Consider the following 20,335-nt stretch of genomic DNA (forward strand, 5'->3'; position numbering starts at 1 on the left):
CGTAGGAGGGTTTGGGGTGGAAGGGACCGTAAAGCCATCCAGTTCCAACCCCCCTGCCATGGGCAGGGACATCTATCATAGTATCATTCAGGGTTGGAAGGGACCACAAGGATCATCTAGTTCCAACCCCCCTGCCATGGGCAGGGACACCCCACACTAGATCAGCCTGGCCAGAGCCTCATCCAGCCTGGGCTTAAACACCTCCAGGGACAGGGCCTCGACCACCTCCCTGGACAACCCATTCCAGGGTTTCACCACTCTCATGGTGAAGAACCTCCTCCTCACCTCTAGCCTGAATCTCCCCACCTCCAGCTTCATTCCATCTCCCAGACCAAAGCCTTGAACCACCTCCAGGAAGGAGCCATCCACAACCCATTCAGTGTCTTCGCCACCCTCACTGTAAAGAATTCCTTCCTAATCTCCTACATCTGCCCTCCTCAAACTTCAACCCATTCCCTCTCATCACCACAGGCCCTTGCAAAATGTCCCTCCTTGGCTTTGTGTATCTTATTCTTTTCTAGCAACAACTAAACACACACAGGGGAACAAAAAGGCAGTAGTTTAACTGCCCAGGTTGGAAAACTCTCCTCACTTGTTCTATGGAGGTGTTAGATGAGTTCTGTGCAGCCCAAGCAGTGACAGCTGGATTTTTGGAGTCAGTGCTGCAGAAAACTTAGTAGCCCTGATAAACATTTTGTTATCCTGCCCTGTGTTTTTGAAATGGCAGTTGGCTGTCTCACTCAAAGCCTTGGTGTGGAGTTCCACAGAAACTGCTGAGAATGGAAATAAAACCTTATGTTGTTTCCTTCAGATAGAACCACAGAATTGTTTTGTTTGGAAAAGACCTTTCACATCATCAACCCAACACCACCATGGCCACTGAGCCACATCCCCACATGCCATGTCTACACATTTATTGGTGTTTTAACACCTCCAGGACAGGGACTCCACCACCTCCCTGGACAACCTTATGCCTACAGCCTGCTGCTGTAAGTTTCTGTGATAACAGAAGCCAGCAGTTATCCAGGATCTCTTTCAAAGGGCAAGGAAGCAGCAGAATGTATTCCTCATTCCAAAGAATTTTCTCATTCTAAAGAAATACCACTGACAATTAAAGTACTGAACTAGGTGCTTCTGGAGAGCAGTGAACTACTGCATTTCATTACCATGGGTAGGGAGCTGATGCTCTTGTTGATGTGAAGCCATTGTTAGTACTGTTCTAATTTTACCACTTTGAGATTAAAATCTCCTCAGGGAATTTAAAATCTAGAACTAGTAACTGCATGAAGTTTCTTTTTTCTCCTGCAGAACTATCTTACTTTGCTGGATGATGAAGATCACAGACTGGAGTACCTTAAAATCCAAGATGAGCAGCATTTAGTAATAGAAGGTAGGAAGATAGCCTGGAATTAGTTTACACACTAAAAAAGAGAATTCTTGTATATGAATATTTCATAGGATGGCTTAGCTTGGGAGGGACCTCAGAGATCATCTACTCCAGCCTCTCAACTAGACTCAGCTGCCCAAGGCCTCATCTAGCCTGCCCTTGAGCACCCCCAGGGAGGAGGCAGCCACAACCTCTCTGAGCAGGCTATTCCAGAGTCTCACCACCCTCACACTGAAGAACTAGCTCCAGTCTAACCCTGCTCTGCCTCAGCTCCAAACCATTTCCCTTTGTCCTCTGTCTAGACACCCTCATGAAAAGTCCCTCTGCAGCCTTCCTGCAGGATCCCTTCAGGTATTGGAAGGCAGCTCTAACAACCATAAGTATTAGGTGATTGCTCAAGAAGTGACCAGGCTTGTTCACTCTGGGGAATCCTCATGAGGTGTTAGCCCAAGTACTGGGAAATTTGTTAACCAACAGGAGAAGAATCTCTAAAGATGTCACTGCTCTGGCTGGAATGCTGCCAGTGTTAGAATGATTTCCACTAGTGTTTGGAAACATTGAGATGAAAACTATCAAACCCAAATAAAACTATTTCTAATCTCAATTTAATATTGGAGAGCTAATTAAAGCTCTTCAGCTGCATCAGGTGTAATCCTTGTACCACTTCTCTTCCTAGTGCGGAACAAAGACATGAGCTGGCCAGAGGAGATGTCTTTCATAGCAAACAGCAGTAAAATTGACAGACATAAAGGTAAGTGTTTCAGCATCATAACTGGATTATAATGAGAAGAAAAATCCAAGAGGCTAATTATGTTGAAATAATTCTTTTTAGTGTAAGTGCTCTTAACCTTGGGAGAGGTCTCTTATGCCTGTGCTGCTTGCTCCTTCTGTTTATTAACTGAGATGCTGGGAGGGTTGGATGTATAGATAGATAAAATGGGAGATGTTTGGATGCAGCAGTATGAAATTCTGGATTTTGTGTTCACCATCTTGGATGGGTAGGGAACAGCTAAGATTTTGAGACATGAATCCAGTACTTTCTTTAGTCTGAAAGTAGTTTGTGTGGATCCTACTGTGGAGTCTCCTTCTCTGGAGAGATTCCAAACTTACCTGGACATTGGATTCCTGGATGACCCTGCTCTAGCAGGGCAATTGGACTTAGGTGATCTCCAGAGGTCCCTTCCAACCTCTGCCATTCTGTGTACTGATGTCTGTGTTGGATCAGGTCCAACAAAATGTCACAGTTTCTGCTAAGCAGAGTTGAGAGAGCAAATAGCTTGGCCAGGCTGGGCCTCTGCTTGCTGTAGCCTGGTAATTGAGGGCAGGTTAAATTGAATTGGTCTCTGTGAAAGGGTCATGGTCTTGACTTCACTGATTGACCATTCTGAATGTCTCACATCTGCACAACTGGTATGATTACATTTTCTTGCAGTTCCTACTGAAAAGGGTGCTACTGGACTAAGCAATCTGGGTAACACGTGCTTCATGAACTCCAGCATCCAGTGTGTCAGTAACACCCAGCCTCTCACACGCTATTTCATTTCAGGAAGACACCTTTATGAGCTTAACAGGTAACTCTCCATTTGAGACCACTGGCATCTTAGGCACTGTAGCATTTCTTCTGAGTTTCAGCTGTCAGAGGCAGGCATTCTGGGTAAACCCTTTTCAGTGTTGTCAGCCATCAGTTCCATAGCAGATACATGAGAGTAGAACCTCTCTTGTTTCTGGGAGAGATTAAACTGCTCAGCGAGAAGCCTTTGCCCTCCCTTGTTAGTCCCCATGCCTGTACTTTGTTTCACTTTCAGTATGGTGTTAATTGTTCATGGTTTCCAGGACAAATCCAATAGGAATGAAAGGACACATGGCCAAGTGCTATGGGGATTTGGTTCAGGAGCTGTGGAGTGGAACTCAGAAGAACATTGCACCCTTAAAGCTGCGGGTAAGGCTGTGCTGGCTGTTAGTTAAAGGATGTCTTTGGATAGCAGAATCTTTTCATGCCCTTTTCCCTGCTGTCACCTGTGTTGTTCTGGGTCTCAAGTCAGTATCTCCCTTAAAGAAGGAGAAGGAAGCTTGGACATCTATCTCATGTTGGAAACTGGCTGTGAAGCCAGTGACCCTGTCCTGGCAGTCAGTCATCGGGGATGTTACTCCAAACTCCTCACAGCTTTTGCTTTCTTGCCTGTAAGAAATGCAGCAGAGGTGTTCAGGAAGGGGCTGTGCAGAGGCAAGATGCACATCTGAAGGGGTTCAGCCACCCTGGTGCTCAGAACTTGAGCAGCTTTCTGTGGAATATGGCCATGGTTCAGTGGTTGTGAGGTCAAAGGAGTTACTTGATCCAAATCAGAGGTTGTGGCATTAACTGTGGCTTTTATAGCCCATGTTAGGGACAGAGGATGATTCATTTGCCTGTAAATGGCCTGAAAGAATAAGGGGTTGCCTGTAACTCTTGGCAGCTGAATTTATGCTCCTTGACAGCATGTATCTTGTCTACAATGTCTTGATTTATTGTTCCAACCTTTGTTACATGATGTTAAATAAAGCTCTGGGTTTGGTTTGTTGCTCTTTTTTTAAACAGTGGACAATAGCAAAATATGCTCCAAGATTTAATGGCTTCCAACAGCAAGACTCACAGGAGCTTCTGGCTTTTCTTCTGGATGGCCTTCATGAGGATTTGAACCGAGTTCATGATAAGCCATATGTTGAGCTGAAAGACAGTGATGGGCGACCAGACTGGGAAGTAGCAGCAGAGGTATGGATTGAAGTTTTGGGGCTTGGAGTTTGTTTGCTGTACTGACTTTCAGGACTGAGCTCTTTTGGAACTTGTCAACTCTGTGATTTTTAAGGAGTCAGTTTCACCTTGGAGCTGAAAATGAGTTTTAAGTACTGTAATAAAGGTCTGAAGATGATACTTCACAATTGCTTTGAACAGCTCCTCGGAATGATGGAGTATCAAAATCTTTCCAGATCCTGATGATTGTTTTAGAAGTGCTTTAAAAGAAGCAATACCTTGATTATTGTGTTAATTGAAATGACTTCTTTTTACCCATGTTGAAACTAAATACTTCCTAGTTATTAGAAATTGGTAAACAACTTCTGTGGAATTAATTTGACTTCTCTAGGCCAATGAATCTCTGGAGGTCTTGCAGCATATTCTCCTTCCTGTGCTTCAAGCAAACACTCTTCAGTGTCTAACTTTGTGTTGGTTTTGGTTTTGTACTTCCTTTTAGGCCTGGGAAAACCATCTGAGAAGAAACAGATCCATTGTTGTAGATCTATTTCATGGGCAGCTGAAGTCACAAGTAAAGTGTAAAACTTGTGGACATATAAGTGTTAGATTTGACCCTTTCAATTTTTTATCCTTGCCTTTGCCAATGGATAGCTACATGCACCTTGAAATCACAGGTGAGTGGAAGTGTTTCACTCTTGGCAGTGCTCAAGTGAAAACTGTTTATGGAGAACAGCACTAAAACACCCACATTTGCAGTGTTACTATTTACACTTCAAAACAGTGCAATCATTTTAACATCACAGGGGACAAGAATTTTCCTTGGAGTACAGTTAAACTAAGATAAACCCTCTAAGGACACAGCACAGATAGGCCTCTTTCAGCCTTGACTAAAGGACTTGATACAGAAGCATGTTTAAAATGGAGATTCTGAGACCTTCCCAGCTGTTCACTGTGGTGTGGAGGTTGCCCTAAATCTGCCCAGAGTGAAAAAGAAAGGTTGGGGGAAGTGTACAGAGGAAATAAACCACTTGCGGTGTCATGAGCTATAGTGTGAACCACCCTCGTGTTGTGGGAAAGAGGCAAAAGGAAAGGTGATTGAAAAGTGAAACAGATTATAAAGCATTTTCATAGACTCATAGAATGGTTGGGTTTGAAAGGGACCTTGAAGATCATCCAGTTCCAACTTCCCTGCTATGGGCAGGGACACCTTCCACTAGCCCAGGTTGCTCAAGGCTTCGTCCAGCCTGGCACTAAACACCGTCAGGGAAGCAGGAGATTCTCTGAGCTCTGGCTGCAGACCTCAAAAATTGATTTGTGAAAAAAAAAAAGCAGTGAAGTAAAATTAATACCTGTGGGGGGAAAGCCTTTCTGACATGAATTAGCTTTAGTGTGTTCCTGTCATGAAGACTGCCCTGCTTTGCTGACCACTGTGTTTCTTTGCCCCTCCAAAGTAATTAAATTAGACGGAACTACTCCCGTTCGGTACGGCCTCAGGTTGAACATGGACGAAAAGTACACAGGTCTGAAAAAACAGTTAAGTGAACTCTGTGGGCTAAAACCAGAACAGATTCTACTTGCAGAGGTGCACAGCTCCAACATCAAGGTAAGAAGAAAGTAGCCCTGAGGAGAGAGACTTGGGGGTGCTGGTGGACAAAAAGCTCAACATGAGCTCTCAGTGTGCACTTGCAGCCCGCAAAGCCAATCAGATCCTGGACTGCATCAGGAGAAGTGTGGCCAGCAGGTCGAGGGAGGTGATCCTCCCCCTCTACTCAGCCCTGGTGAGACCCCACCTGGAGTACTGCCTCCAGTTCTGGAGCCCCTATTACAAGAGGGATGTGGAGGTGCTGGAGCGTGTCCAGAGAAGGGCCACAAGGATGATCAGAGGGCTGGAGCACCTCTCCTGTGAGGGCAGACTGAAGGAGTTGGGGCTGTTCAGTCTGCAGAAGAGAAGGCTCCGAGGTGACCTCATTGTGGCCTTCCAGTATCTGAAGGGGGCCTACAGGAAAGCTGGGGAAGGACTTCTCAGGATCTCAGGTAGTGATAGGACTAGGGGGAATGGAATGAAGCTGGAGGTGGGGAGATTCAGGCTAGATGTGAGGAGGAAGTTCTTCCCCATGAGAGTGGTGAAGCCCTGGAATGGGTTGTCCAGGGGGGTGGTCGAGGCCCCGTCCCTGGGGGTGTTTAAGAGCAGGCTGGATGAGGCTCTGTCCAGCCTGATCTAGTGTGGGGTGTCCCTGCCCATGGCAGGGGGGTTGGAACTAGATGATCCTTGTGGTCCCTTCCAACCCTGAATGAAACTATGAAACAAAAAAAATTCATCATCGCTGCACCACACTGTGGTGGTTTTGTTTATTGTCTACAGCAGCATGCTCTTTCATTCTTCTTGGCACTAAGCTTTGCTTGCAAGAACTGTGAAATAATTGAATTAAAAGGCTGATAAGATCAGCTTAGTTCTATCTCTGTAGGAGCTTTTCTTCTGTTCTTAAACCATGATTTGGCTTGCCTTGAAATAGATTTAAAATCCAAGTAAACTGAACCAAAATAAACCACTTGTAGACAAAAATGAAACTATGAAAATGAATAGTGATGGAGAAGCTCGTAGAAGCTTAATTGAATTGATTACTAATTATATTTGTAGGGGGGGAAAAAAGGCAAAAAAAATAAATAGAAATCATCTTGAGGTAATAAATCTCAGAGTGCTTTGAGTTCAAACACTGTCAGGATGCTGGAGGCATGTTAATGATTGCCTTTGGTGTATTTGTATATAAAATTCATTTTTGCTGTCACTGAAGAAGATCAAAACTGCCTGAACTAGGGGCTTTTGGTGTGCTTAGAGAGCCAGCAATCACTCTCTCAGATCTTACTGCAGAGATCTGCCAAGGGATCACAGAATGGTTTGGGGTGGAAGAGACCTTAAAGATCATCCTCTTCCAATACCCTTCCATGGGCAAGGACACCTCCCACCAGCACAGGTTGATCAAGGGCTCATCTAGCATGGCCTTGAATACCTCCAGGGAGGTGGCATCCACAGCCTCCTTGGGCAACCTGTTCCAATATCTCCCCACCCTCACTGTAAAGAATTTCTTCCTAATCTCCAGTCTAAATCTCCCCTCTTCCAGCTCAAAGCCATTGGCCCTCATTCTGTCACTCCTAGCCCTTGTAAACATTCCCTTCCCAGCTTTCCAGTAGCCTCCTTCAGGTACTGGAAGGCTGCTTTAAGGTCTCCCTGGAGCCTTCTCTTCTCCAGGTTCCTTTTTACCTTCTAGAAAGGTGTAAGAAAGCAGATGGGAGGGCAGAGATGATAGAGGCACTGTTTCCAAGCACACATCTGTCTGACTAACTTCCCTTTTGTTTTTTCTCTTTACTGAAGAACTTTCCTCAAGACAACCAGAAGGTGCGGTTATCAGTGAGTGGGTTTTTGTGTGCTTTTGAGATACCAATTCCAGGGTCTCCTACATCAGCCTCCACTCCTGTGCAGACAGGTAAAAGCTCTTCATGTTCCTGCTCACTTAAAATGCACAGTGCTTGGGTACTGGAGAAAGTCAGGAGAAAACCTGACAACTTAGTCAGAAGTCAGCCGTGAGTATTAAAGAAAAGGGAAGTTGAAGCTTTATCCATGGAGAAGCCATGGACAGGCTCACTGTCTACTGATGGTCTTGCAATCCTTGTAGGATCATGCCCAGGACAGCAGTCTGGAGATCACTTGATACTTATTTTAAAGACACAAGAAACACCCAAAATAGTTTCTTGCTTTTGTGGCTTTAAGGCAGGACATGTAAAAAAGATCAGAAGCATGGGTTTGGTTTTGTTGTTTGTGGTTTCATGAGTGGGTTGCCAACACTTCTTGGGGGGTTTGGGTTTGTTTTGGTTTTTTTTTGTTTTGTTTTGGGTTTGTTTTTGTTTCATTTTCTCTTGCATGCTCTGACTTTGCAAAGTTGTAGGCAAACAAAAGGTCAGCTGTTGGTCTTGGGGATAGCAGAAAAGGTTTCATGAAATGCATCAAAGAGAATGGGAAGGATTCAAGTCCTCTGCTCCGGTCTGGTTACTGTAGGTACTGAAAATGTGACTGTCTACCTACAGATGTCTCCACTGGGCCATCAGCTAATGGAACACCCAACATAATGATGAACGGGGACCTTCCTAAGCCAACTCTAATTCCAAATGGGATGCCAAATACTGTAGTGCCATGTGGGACCGAGCGGAACCACACCAGCTGGACGCCCAACGGTCACCTGCCCTCGCTCTCCGACAGCCCCTGCACGGGGTACATCATTGCAGTCCACAGGAAAATGGTGAGCAGGCTTTGCAGCTCTTGGAGACTTGCTCAAAGAACAGACTCTGAGAGGAAGTCACTGAGGATTTTTTCATTTTTATATGCCTGTGCTAAGTGAATCTTTGTTTCTTAAGAGGAGGGAGCTGGAATACATCTCCCTCTGAAGTGAGCACCCAGATCTCACAGCACCACAACTCTTGTCAGTCATGTCTGATGTGGTGGTGTTTTCCTTCCCTCAGCTCTGGCATGCTTCCCAGCTCTGTAATGCTGAGATGCATACTTGGGCATCTACTAACTCCCTGATTAAATGTTCCAGGTTCATTGAGCATTAAAAATACCCAATCAGAGTTGCTGCTCGAGATGCAGTTCTTTGTCATTGTGTGGAAAAGCCTTTTCTTTCTTTCAGGGAGCAGAGGGAGGATCTGTAGTTCATTGTTGGGTCATTCTGTGAGCATGAACTGCTCCTTGTAAGAGCATCTGTGGTTAAGCTGAACTCTAAATGTCAAAGCTGGGTGACTGAGCACCTCAAATAGCCACACATTCTGTGTGGGCTGGGACCAGGCTTCAGTCTGTTGACATTTAGAGCCTGATGGATGTGGGCCAGGAGGTCATTTAAATTCCCTTCTTACTCTGTGTTTATATAAGTATTTTGTTCTTTATTCTCCCAAGCAGTGGCTGTTAACCACTGTCACCACTCTTACTTTCATTCAGATTTTGCAGAGTCCTGCAGCTGAGCTTTTGAGCCATTACAAGCTGTTAGGTATACAGTAAAAGGTGTCTCTGGAAGCCATGCCAGGAATCCACACCTCTCATAGCCAAGAACCTTCTCAATGGAAAGGGATACTTGCATAATACTTGCCTAGGGTTGGGGGCATTTGGGGACAGGGATGAGCATCATGAAGTGCATTTTTCTACATTAGTGTGGTGGGAAAATGAAGAAACCACAGAATTGTTTCAGTTGGGAAAGACCTCTAAGATCATTGAATCCAGCCATTGACTGACCACCACCGTGGCTACTAAACCATGTCCCAGAGTGCCCTGCCCACACCTTTCTTGTACACCTCCAGGGATGGGGCCTCCACCACCTCCCTGGGCAACCTGTTCCTATCCCTGACTCTTTAGCCAACCTAAATCTCCCCTGGCACAATTTCAGGCCATTTCCTCTTGTTCTATCACCTGACACTAGAGAGAAGAGATCATCCCCACCTCCCTGCAACCTCCTTTCAGGGAGCTGTAGAGAGCAATGAGTCACATACAATATAAACTCTTGTACATGGTTGAAACACAGATTGATGTTGACGTGGTCTGATGCCCACATAGCATCACCAAAATACCTTAAAACAGCAAAAAGGTTTCAAGTCAATGATCAAAACTCACAGTATTTGATGTTGGGGGAAAATGCTGAGAGTGCTTTTAGTAGAATGAAATTCCAGGCTGGATGAGGCCTAGTGGAAGGTGTCCCTGCCCATGGTAGGGGGCTTGGAACTGGATGGTCTGTAAGGTCTCTTCCAGCCCAAACTGTTCTATGAAGAGCTGCCAAAGCCTGAAATGAGTGCCAGGGGCAGCCTCCCAGTGGCTCTGGTGAGGTGGTTTGATGCCTGCTCCTTTGCTTCCCTCACACAGATGCGGACAGAGCTGTATTTCCTCTCATCTCAGAAGAACCGTCCCAGTCTCTTTGGAATGCCACTCATCGTGCCCTGCACGGTCCACACACGCAAGAAGGACCTGTATGATGCAGTGTGGATTCAGGTTTCCAGGCTGGCCAGCCCTCTCCCACCTCAGGAAGCTAGTAACCATGCACAGGACTGGTGAGTTTGGCATCTGAGTCTTCACAGAACACAGTGCCTTAGACTTGCTTACAAGATCTGTGTGTGTTTTAATGTCTAGTTAAATGTAGTGATAGGATGAGAGGGTGTAGACTGAAGCTTGAGGAGGGGAGATGTAGACTGGATATTAGAAAGAAATTCTTTCCAGTGAGGGTGGTGAGACACTGGAACAGGTTGCCCAAGGAGGTTGTGGATTCCTCCTCCCTGGAGGTGGCCAAGGCCAGGTTGGATGAGGCCTTGAGCAACCTGGGCTGGTGGGAGGTGTCCCTGCTCATGGGAGGGGGCTTGGAACTGGATGATCTTTAGGGTCCCTTCCAACCCAGCCCATTCCATGAATCAAGCTTTAGATGTCAACAGCTTGAAGAACAATTGTGTGTGCTTTTATCTCAGATTTCCTCCTGCAGGTTCCATTTAGTGGCTTATTTTTGGAGGAAGCCATTTAGAGTCCTGCAATTTAATAATGGCAATGACTAAAAATAAGTGGTAATCTTTTTTCAGTAGAGTTACACACGGTGCACCTTCCAGCTGCACCTCAAGCTTGGCTTTACACAGCTTAGCTGATCTGTTCTCATCCAGTTGGTTGGTAATTGATTATATCTGATAGATTTAGGCAGGTCTTGTTTTAATGGCTTCACCTAATCAAAATTTCAGTTCTGAGAGGGTTTTCTGCTTTCTTCTTGACTTTTTAAGGCAAGTCTAGTGAAGAAAGGTAAGAGGTCATCTGAAAGTGCTTATGTTTTGTGTTCTCTTCTGTTCCAGCGATGATTCCATGGGGTATCAGTATCCATTCACCCTGAGGGTAGTTCAGAAGGATGGAAATTCTTGTGCTTGGTGTCCATGGTACAGGTAAATTGTCCTTTTTAGATTGAAGGAAGTGATTCCTTACAGTAGAAATGTAATCCATGGTAACAGGTTTGTGAAATGGATGAGGAGAAATTCACCTTGGAAGCATAAATGGAGATTTCCCTAGACAAAGGAAATTCCAGACTCTTGCTGGAAGGTATTCAGACCATCTGCTCACTGAATAAATGTCTCTAACAGCTAGCTAAATAAAATACAGTAGTTCCAGGGTTGTCAAATACTTGTGGAGATAGAGAATTGTGCTTTTTTTGGTGGCCTAGGTAGGCCTGGTCAGCGTTATAAATGGTTGAGCTCAGCCAGCTGCTGCAGTTTCTAAGGGTCTGTAGTAAACCAGCAAAGTGGCACTGACCATTGTTTTATGAAGATTACTCTTTTCCACACCAAAGGCAAGGCCTGAAGCTCTCAGGGGGGATGTGTTACAAAATGGGGAGCAGAACTGGAGTGTGAGGTGATGTAAAAACTCAGCTATTGATCAGTTTCCTTACCACACCTAACCTCTGGATGTAGATTTTGCCGTGGCTGCAAAATTGAGTGCACGGAGGACAGAGCTTGTGTTGGGAACGCCTACATTGCTGTAGACTGGGATCCAACAGCACTGCACCTGCGCTACCAGACCTCCCAGGAACGGGTAACAGCTCCACACAAACCCCTGCTTGTGTGCTCAGCCCTCTGCAGCACAGCACACTTCACCACTTTGGAATTGTTTGATACTCCTTTTGTCCACTTCCTGTCAAACTGAAATCAGTCACCACTGACCAGTGTTAAATGTCTTAGTGTTAGACCTCTTGACATGAGCAAAATGTGGAAGGGAAGCTGTTAAGAGGCCACAGCAGTGCATTTTCTGGCTGTTGTGAGTCACTTTAGATCAAGCTCTCACAATATACTACAAAATAGGTGAATTTGATGTTTTCTAAGCACACTAGATACATGCTTATGGCACTGGTGTTATAGCTCTGCATGTGAGTGAACTTATTCCTTCTTTGAGGCAACAAAGCATATCTCAAAGTAAGCCTCTAGCAGAGCTATTACAGAAGAGAATGCAGAAGAATACAATAGCTGTTGAGACTTAAAAGCTGAATCTCTAAACCTGTGCTTTCTGGATGACTTTGCAAGCAGCACCCAAAAAGGAGGACAGTGCACTGTTTGTGGCTACCTCTTCAGGACTGAAGTCACATTTCTGCTAGAAGAGTGCTTCCAGTTTTAGCTTTAATCCTAAATAACTAGGTGGTGATGTTTGTGTGACTCTGAGCAGAGCAGTTTGTCTCTTTCCAAGTCAGACAGAGTTTTCTCTCCCTTCAGATTGTAGAAGAACATGAGAGTGTTGAGCAAAGCCGCCGAGCTCAGGCAGAGCCCATCAATCTGGACAGCTGTCTGAGAGCCTTCACCAGTGAGGAAGAACTGGGGGAGGATGAGATGTACTACTGTTCCAAGTGCAAGACCCATTGTTTGGCCACCAAAAAACTGGATCTTTGGAGACTTCCCCCTATATTGGTAGGATCTTGTCTCATTTTCTTCCACAGCAACAAAACCAAAAGTACTTTGGTCACAATTTTTTATTGCTACAGATGATAGAATCATAGAATTGCTTTGGTTGGAAGAGACCTCCGAGATCATCCAGTCCAACCATCAACCCAGCACCACTATGGCCATTAACCCTGTTCCAAAATGGAAGAAGTTCTTCAGTGTGAGGGTGGTGAGAAGGGGTTGCCCAGGGAGGTTGTGGCTGCCTCCTTCCTGGGGGTGTTCAAGGCCGGGTTGGATGAGGCCTTGAGCAGCTGAGTCTAGTTGAGAAGTGTCCCAAAGGAGGAGGTTGGAGTAGATGACTCTAAAGTCCCTTCCAACCTGAGCCATTCTGTGATTCTTGATGTCTTGATTCCACCATCTCCTTGGGCAACCTGTTCCAACATCTCCTTCTGAGTAAGATTTGCTTTTGCTTCCAGTCTCGGGGGGCCACTGACTTAGTTTGCTTCACGCAGGCAAATAAACCCAACCTCAAATCCTTTTGAGTCCTTCCTGTTGGTGTCTTGCATGCAGTGTCATCTCTTCTGACACAGAATTTACACATGGTCTTTCTGCTAACATGCTCTTGTTGGGTACCACCTGCATTTGTAGCTTTTCAGTTTGGTAGGTGCTGATCAGTGAATTGAAGCAACCTTTGCCATCTTTTCCCCACGAAAATCTTCGTCCCATGTTTCACCAGCTTGCTCCTAAACTCCAAACTGCCACACACAGCAACGTTCCTGGTTTGCATGAGCATCCAAAATGTGTGTGCTCTGTGGAAAAAACTGGTTTTAAACAGCAACATTCCTGTGATCTAATTCCCCTCCTTTCCCTTCTCTCTAATGTGTTCCTCCTTAGATCATTCACCTGAAAAGATTTCAATTTGTGAATGGTCGCTGGATAAAATCCCAGAAAATTGTGAAATTTCCCAGAGAAAACTTTGACCCAAGTGCCTTTTTGGTACAAAGGGATCCCAGTCACCTCCAGAGGAAGCAGCTGACCTTCCAGGTCGACAGCCTGCCTGAACCGAGGACTCTCCAAGGGGAGCCTAGGAAAGTAGATCTGCAGATCACTTACACAGCAGGAGAAGGAGATTCACTGAACAGGAGTCCATCCTCCCTTAACACTGCTGTCTTGAATAACATCAAAGGTGAGTGACCATCAGGGAAAATTCCAGTCAGTACTGGCTTGTGGAGGGGAGCAAAGAGGTTATTATGACCAAAGTGTGAATGTTCCTTTGGCCAAAGCACTGCATTTATTTTGAAGCTTTAGTTCTGCAAAGCTTAGTGAAGCTTTACCCTTGCAGAACCACCAAGTGACAGCAGATACTGGCACTGCTGGAGTAAGTGGGCTGGGCTGAGTGAGGGATGTGCTCCTGCATGGAAGATTCAAGTGCCAGCTGCTGGGGGTGTGTGCAGAGCTGGTTTTGGGTAGTGCTCACTAGCTGCAGTCGGGCAGTGGGGCTTAGTGTTTGGTCATGCAAAAAAGGAAATCTGGGCTGTGTGTTTTACTTCTCTGAGTGCTCCCTGCCTCTTCTCTTTCAGCATCTCCATCTCTGGGGAGGAAAAGTGGAACCAGCTGTCCTTCAAGTAAAAACAGTAGCCCAAACAGTAGCCCAAGGACTTTAGGGAGAGGCAAAGGGCGTCTGCGGCTACCGCAGCTGGGCAAAAACAAACTGTCGAGTAGCAAAGAGAATTTGGATGCGAGCAAGGAGAACGGTACCGAGCAGGAGCAGAGGCTTGCTGCTGACCAAGGGGATGCTCTCAGCAGAGGGCAGATTTTGAGTGGTAGCCAGGGTGAACTCTACACCGCTCAGGACAGCGAGGCGACTCTAGCCAACGGATACCTCTGTGAGCAGAGCGCGTACAGCAACGGCAGCGTCAACGGGCAGGTGGACACCCAGAGCGAGGACGACACTGCCGACGACCAAAGAGATGAAGTCTGTGTCAACCCCATCTACAATCTATATGCAATCTCGGTGAGTTGGCTTCTGCTCTCCTCAGGGAAGCTATCTGTAGAGTCATTAAGGTTGGAAAAGACCTCTAAGGCGATCACAGCCAACCTTCTACCCAACACCTCCATGGCCGCTAGGCCATCACGTCCCAGAGTGCCACATCTACTCGTTTCCTGAACACCTCCAGGGCTGGTGACTCCACCACTTCCCTGGGCAGCCTGTTCCAATGCCTGACCACTCCTTCAGAGAAGAAATTCTTCCCAATACCCAACCTAAACTTCCCCTGGCACAGCTTGAGGCTGTTGCCTCCTATGTGTGGCATTGCTTTGCCTAAATGCATTCACTGTACAGTTTTCATTACAGCAAGCAGGGATCTGTTGGGAAGGAGAGCAAAGCAGAGCCATTGTCAGCCACATTAATTTGCCATGAAGCTGAGCACACCTGAAAAGTGTCTCTGCATAATGCTTTTGCTGCTTGAGTCTATACAGTCAGTCAGCTCCAGATTCTAGACTGTCACTAGCTGTTGTCACTCACTTAGAGATTGTGAATTTGTGAAGCATTTATTCTGTGAGTTCTAGGTTTTGACCCAAGAATTTCTTTTCTTCTTTGTTTTCTTCAGTGCCATTCAGGAATCATGGGAGGGGGTCATTATGTCACTTATGCCAAAAACCCCAACAACAAGTGGTACTGCTACAATGACAGTAGCTGTAAGGTAAAGCTTTTCTTTCTGTACCAGATCATTTACCCAGGGCCAAAGCACCTGGCACTGGGTGAGAACTGTGCTGTGAAATCGGGAGCACCTCATGAGTTGCACTGGCTGAGTGTGGAGAATGTTACTGGAATGATCCTAGAATCATAGAATTGTTTAGGTTGGAGAAGATTAAGTCCAACCTCCTACCCAACACCACCATGGCCATTAAACCATGTCCCCAAGTACCCTGTCCATAGGTTTCTTGAACACCTCCAGGGATGGTGACTCCCCCAGCTCCCTGGGCAGCCTGTTCCCATGCCTGACCACTCTTGCCATCAAGACATTTGTTTTCCTAGCATCCAACCCAAACCTCCCCTGGCACATTTTTAGACCATTTCCCCTCATGAGATTTTTTTTCCCAACATCTGTTCATCAGCCTGTGCCATGGCTAAGGAAAGATGCTCATTTTGTACAAAGATGGCAAAGTCACTAAAAATGGAAGTCCCAGAATATTTTCTCATGATGCTGGCAGTTTTGTGTCCAATTACTGACTAATTAAGTTCTGACATTTCTAAGTATTTGCTCTTAGCACTCAAATTTGTCATACTTTTCAAGTAAATAAGGGAGCCTGATGACTGCAGTAAGAGAGACAGAAAACAGAGCCACAGAATTGTTTTGGTTGGACAAGGCCTCTAAGATCCTCCAGTCCAACCTTCAACCCAACACCACCATGGCCCTTAAACCACAGTGCTGTGTCCACAGGTTTCTTGAACACCTCCAGGGATGGTGACTCCACCACCTCCCTGAGCAGCCTGTTCCAGTGTCTGATCACTCTTGCAGGAAAGAAATTTTTCCTCATTTCCAATCTAAACCTCCCCTAACTGTGATCCTTCTTGAGAACAGCCAGCTACAAACCCTGCTGCTGGGGCAGCTCTGTGTATGTGTGTGTGTTCAGTTACCCTCTGTGTGATTCTTGTGAGCAGCCAGGTACAAACCCTGCTGCTGGGGCAGCTCTGTGTGTTCTGAGTCCCCTCTGTGTGATTCTTGTGAGCAGCCAGGTACAAACCCTGCTGCTGGGGCAGTTCTGCGTGTTCTGAGTCCCCTCTGTGTGATTCTTGTGAGCAGCCAGCTACAAATCCTGCTGCTGGGGCAGCTGTGTGTGTTCTGAGTCCCGTCTGTGTGATTCTTGTGAGCAGCCAGGTACAAACCCTGCTGCTGGGGCAGCTCTGTGTGTTCTGAGTCCCCTCTGTGTGATTCTTATGAGCAGCCAGGTACAAACCCTGCTGCTGGGGCAGTTCTGCGTGTTCTGAGTCCCCTCTGTGTGATTCTTGTGAGCAGCCAGCTACAAACCCTGCTGCTGGGGCAGCTCTGTGTGTTCTGAGTCCCCTCTGTGTGATTCTTGTGAGCAGCCAGCTACAAACCCTGCTGCTGGGGCAGCTGTGTGTGCTTTCGGTTCGGTGGCAGCAGCAGGATGGTCCCGTGGTGCCTTCCAGCCCAGGCTTTTCTCTCCCCTCAGGAGCTGCATCCAGATGAAATCGACACCGACTCTGCCTACATTCTCTTCTACGAGCAGCAGGGGGTAGACTATGCACAATTTCTGCCAAAGATAGACGGCAAGAAGATGGCAGACACGAGCAGCATGGACGAGGATTTTGAGTCAGACTACAAGAAGTACTGTGTCCTACAGTGAGCTGAGGTTGAGAACCTGAGGGAAAAAAAATATCCTGACACTGACACCTGGTGAACATCTCACTGAAACAGATAACCCAAGTGTAGTTGTTGTCCCCGCCGTGACCTGAAAGCACAACAAGGAAAACCCTAATTAAATAGCAGTTAATATGAGGATAGTCATTTTTCTGTTGTTGTCCTTCTGTTATCTCACTACATGCTCTAAACATTTCTGATGTTAGACATCAGGCTGAGACTGCCATTGGCCTTTAAATCAAATGGTTTGAGAAAAGCCAACTAGGACCAAATAAGAGCTAAATTCAGTAGTCCAGAGAAGAGCTAAACGACGTAGTGTAGAGTTTACCAACTGTCCTAACAAACCCCAACAGCTCTCTTTAGGTTTAAGATAATGGGGAGAGAAAAAGAGAAGATATTTTTTTGTAGTGTTGTCCGTGGACAACATGATATTGCTACCTCCTTTTTCCTGCAGTTTTATTGCATTTGATTGGCAAAACAGGGAAAGCAGAGAGAACGATGAGAAGTGCACGAATGGGAGAGCGAGAGACGTCTCCGGTTTTGCCACCACTACTGCGCGCGTCGGTCGCTTGCTTTCCGTGCGTTGGCAGCACCACCCAAATGCTAGTGTGAGAAGAGGCTCAGTTCTGACACTCAAAGGGTTCATTACCTTTGTGTTTTTCTCCACGTGTTGGCTGTGCAGAGCAGCGTGTTTCAGGAGTGGCTTTTTCCGCCTGCCTGGGGAGGTGCCTCGGAGAAGGAGCTTCAGGTCGAAGAGAGTCAGTTTGCGATTGCACTCAACGGTGTCTTAAAAACGTGCACATTGCACAAAACTGTTCCCAGCTTCTTGGAAGGAGAGATGCTTGAGCTTTGTTTGTTTGTTTGTTTCCTGGCTGGTGGTGGGGTTTGGGTTTTGGTTTAAATTTGCACTTTGAAAACCCTGGGTTTGGTTTTGCTGTCCTAAGGGCTCTGGGAGCGAACGGCTGTGAATTATCCACTGTGTATTTCAAACGAGAAGCTGTGGCTGTCATGGTAGCATTCACGGGAGAGGCTTTTTCTGTTGTGTTAGTTTTCTCTGGGTTGGTTTTTTTTTTTACTGCTTCATGATTTAACAGAGTTTTTGGGTTTGTTTCCCCCCAATTTGGTTGCCTTTTCCAATGGTTTTTTCCTCATTTGTCGTTGAGTTCCTTTATTTCTGCATCCACTTGCAGTTCAAGCAGGATTGCTTTCCCTGCCCTTGCAACGTGCTCTTTGAAAGTCAGCAGGCTTATTGCATGAAGGAAAAGCTGGGCTGAGGTTTAGCAGAGCCTGGAGGAAGAATCAAAAACAGGAAGTTTGGGTTTGGTTTATTTTTCAGCAGGCTTTTCTTTCAGCATTTTCAGTGTTAAATGGTTTGCATATCTGAACGAAGAGAGAAGTTTCACTCTTCTGGCCTTCTGTTCCTCAGCTGAGTCTAAGCAGCTTTACTAATTTTGTCCTGTGTCATCCTCCAAATTCTTTAGGTTTTCTATCTGCCCTAACAGAGTTGATACTTAACACTGGGTGATCTCTGAAGCAGATGTTTGGCTTCATTTCAGCGTGCACGAATGCCAAACCTAGCAGCGAATGCCATTTCCAGAGAGATGCAAGTTTTAACCATTGAAGAAGCTCTCTCGGCTGACCTGGTTGCCTTGACTCAGGCAAAATCCTCCCTGCCTCTGGTGGAGGTTGTGCCTCTCTGAGGCCTGCAGGTCAGCTCCAAAATAAGTATTGTCTCACTTGTCAAGTGTGGCTCCCTACCCCAGATGGTCTTTTTATCTTTGAAGTGGTCTAACCATTGAGGCTGAAGGAAAGCAAGTGTGAGTTGCTAGGTTAGAAGCCTTTTTTCCCCCCACCCCCATTTGTCTCCTCCTTCCCCCTTGCCAACTCCATGGAAAAGTGAAAGATTTTTCAAACTGATTTCCTTTCAGATGTTTTATTTCAGCAGGTAGCACAATCTACTAATGTTCTTTGATCTTCTGTGTTTGTTACAGGGGTTGTAATTAATTTTCTTTATTGTTTCCTTTTTCCTTTTAAATTAAATTAATTGATGAACTAGCAGTGAATTTTATTAAGTTAACTATTAACTACATTCACTTTGTAAATTATTGTATAAAGGAAAAAAAAAACAACCAACCTTATTGACAATGCACTGACTTTAGAAAGATGTTAATGTACATAAAGACCTTGTAAATAAAATAGTGTTGCTGTACTGGAACATGAGCTGTATTAAAAGGCAAACAAAAGGTATTGGTAATTGTATATGGAGTGAAGCTGTTTATCTGTAACTATATTATTCAAACAAATTAAATACTGTGGATGCAGATGAAGTGTCACCCCTTGTCAGAGAGTTCTTCATAGCTCTTCTCCTGCTTTCAGGTGTCTTAGCTCTTCTCCTGAAGCTGGGAGGCAGCCGGCAGATTGCAACGTGTCGGGAAGCGCAGGGCAGCGCTTTGCAGCGTGGCCAGCACAGCTCTCAGTCCCAAGCTGGCCCAGCTCTTGGAAGTCTGGGGCTTGAGTTGCTTTAGTTTTCCCTTGGAGAACGTTCTGGTCAGATCTGTTCATAGAGTAGAATAGAATCATAGAATGGTTTGGGTTGGAAGGGACTTTACTGCCCTGCCATGGGCAGGGACACCTTCCACCAGCCCAGGTTGCTCAAGGCCCCATCCGGCCTGGCCTTGAACACCTCCAGGGAGAGGACATTCCCACCCTCCCTGGGCAACCTGTTCCAGTGTCTCACCACTGACACTGAAGAATTTCTTCCTAATCTCCAATCTAAACCTACCCTCCTCAAGTTTCAATCCATTCCTTCTTACCCTATCACTCCCAGCCCTTGTAAAAAGTCCCTCCCCAGCTCTCCTGTAGCTCCCTGCAGGTACTGGCAGGCTGCTCTAAGGTCTTCTTTTCTCTAGGCTGAACAGTCTCAACTCTAAGCCTGACCCTAAACCCAATTCTAACCCCCAGCCCTAACCCTAATGGCACCCTGACCCCTAGGCTTTAGGAGCTGCTGTTCCAGGCAGTACTTCTTACTCAGATCCTGACACATTGTTTGATTTCCCTCTGTGCTGTCTTGACTGAGGACAGTTTATGGACAGTTTATTTCCTTTGTGCTGTCTCTGGGATGCTGGAGTAGTTCTGCAGACTCTTGTTTGCTGTCTGTTTAGCTGTACCTGGCCTTTCTTGGTGTGGGACAGCCACAATGGGGCTGCCAAACCCTCCTTTCCAAGAGCTGTTTCACTGTAGCTTCCTCTCTCTTCTCTGCCCCGTTCTCTCAAGAGATGTCTGCTCTACTTGGTTGCATGTGCAAGGGGTGACTCCCACAAGGGCCAGCCTCTCTCTGGGGCCAAGGCAGGGCCTCTTGGCTCTCCACCTTCACTTGGAGCCACTTGTTGCCTTTCTTAGGAAAATTGTGCT

At 46.1% G+C, this 20,335-nt stretch overlaps 1 protein-coding gene across 4 annotated transcripts in view; it reads left to right on the top strand.

The window, feature by feature from the left end:
- Positions 1–19,257, top strand: part of USP32 (ubiquitin specific peptidase 32) — an 85,000-nt gene extending 65,743 nt beyond the window's left edge. For all 4 annotated transcript variants that reach the window (XM_068154856.1, XM_068154857.1, XM_068154859.1 and 1 more), the window contains 17 exons: positions 1,309–1,390; positions 2,064–2,138; positions 2,820–2,958; positions 3,221–3,326; positions 3,963–4,136; positions 4,615–4,789; positions 5,567–5,718; positions 7,486–7,597; positions 8,196–8,407; positions 10,012–10,196; positions 10,974–11,060; positions 11,583–11,703; positions 12,375–12,566; positions 13,434–13,725; positions 14,120–14,553; positions 15,149–15,241; positions 16,737–19,257. In XM_068154856.1, coding sequence (XP_068010957.1) covers positions 1,309–1,390; positions 2,064–2,138; positions 2,820–2,958; positions 3,221–3,326; positions 3,963–4,136; positions 4,615–4,789; positions 5,567–5,718; positions 7,486–7,597; positions 8,196–8,407; positions 10,012–10,196; positions 10,974–11,060; positions 11,583–11,703; positions 12,375–12,566; positions 13,434–13,725; positions 14,120–14,553; positions 15,149–15,241; positions 16,737–16,910 — 2,805 coding nt within the window. In that variant the 3' untranslated portion in view covers positions 16,911–19,257. The remainder of the gene's footprint in view (positions 1–1,308; positions 1,391–2,063; positions 2,139–2,819; positions 2,959–3,220; positions 3,327–3,962; positions 4,137–4,614; positions 4,790–5,566; positions 5,719–7,485; positions 7,598–8,195; positions 8,408–10,011; positions 10,197–10,973; positions 11,061–11,582; positions 11,704–12,374; positions 12,567–13,433; positions 13,726–14,119; positions 14,554–15,148; positions 15,242–16,736) is intronic.
- The last annotated feature ends 1,078 nt before the right edge of the window (positions 19,258–20,335 follow it).

This window comes from Melanerpes formicivorus, unplaced genomic scaffold, assembly GCF_026170545.1.
Source record: "Melanerpes formicivorus ecotype bairdi unplaced genomic scaffold, bMelFor1.0.p_v2 SCAF_29, whole genome shotgun sequence".
Classification (NCBI taxonomy): Eukaryota; Metazoa; Chordata; class Aves; order Piciformes; family Picidae; genus Melanerpes; species Melanerpes formicivorus.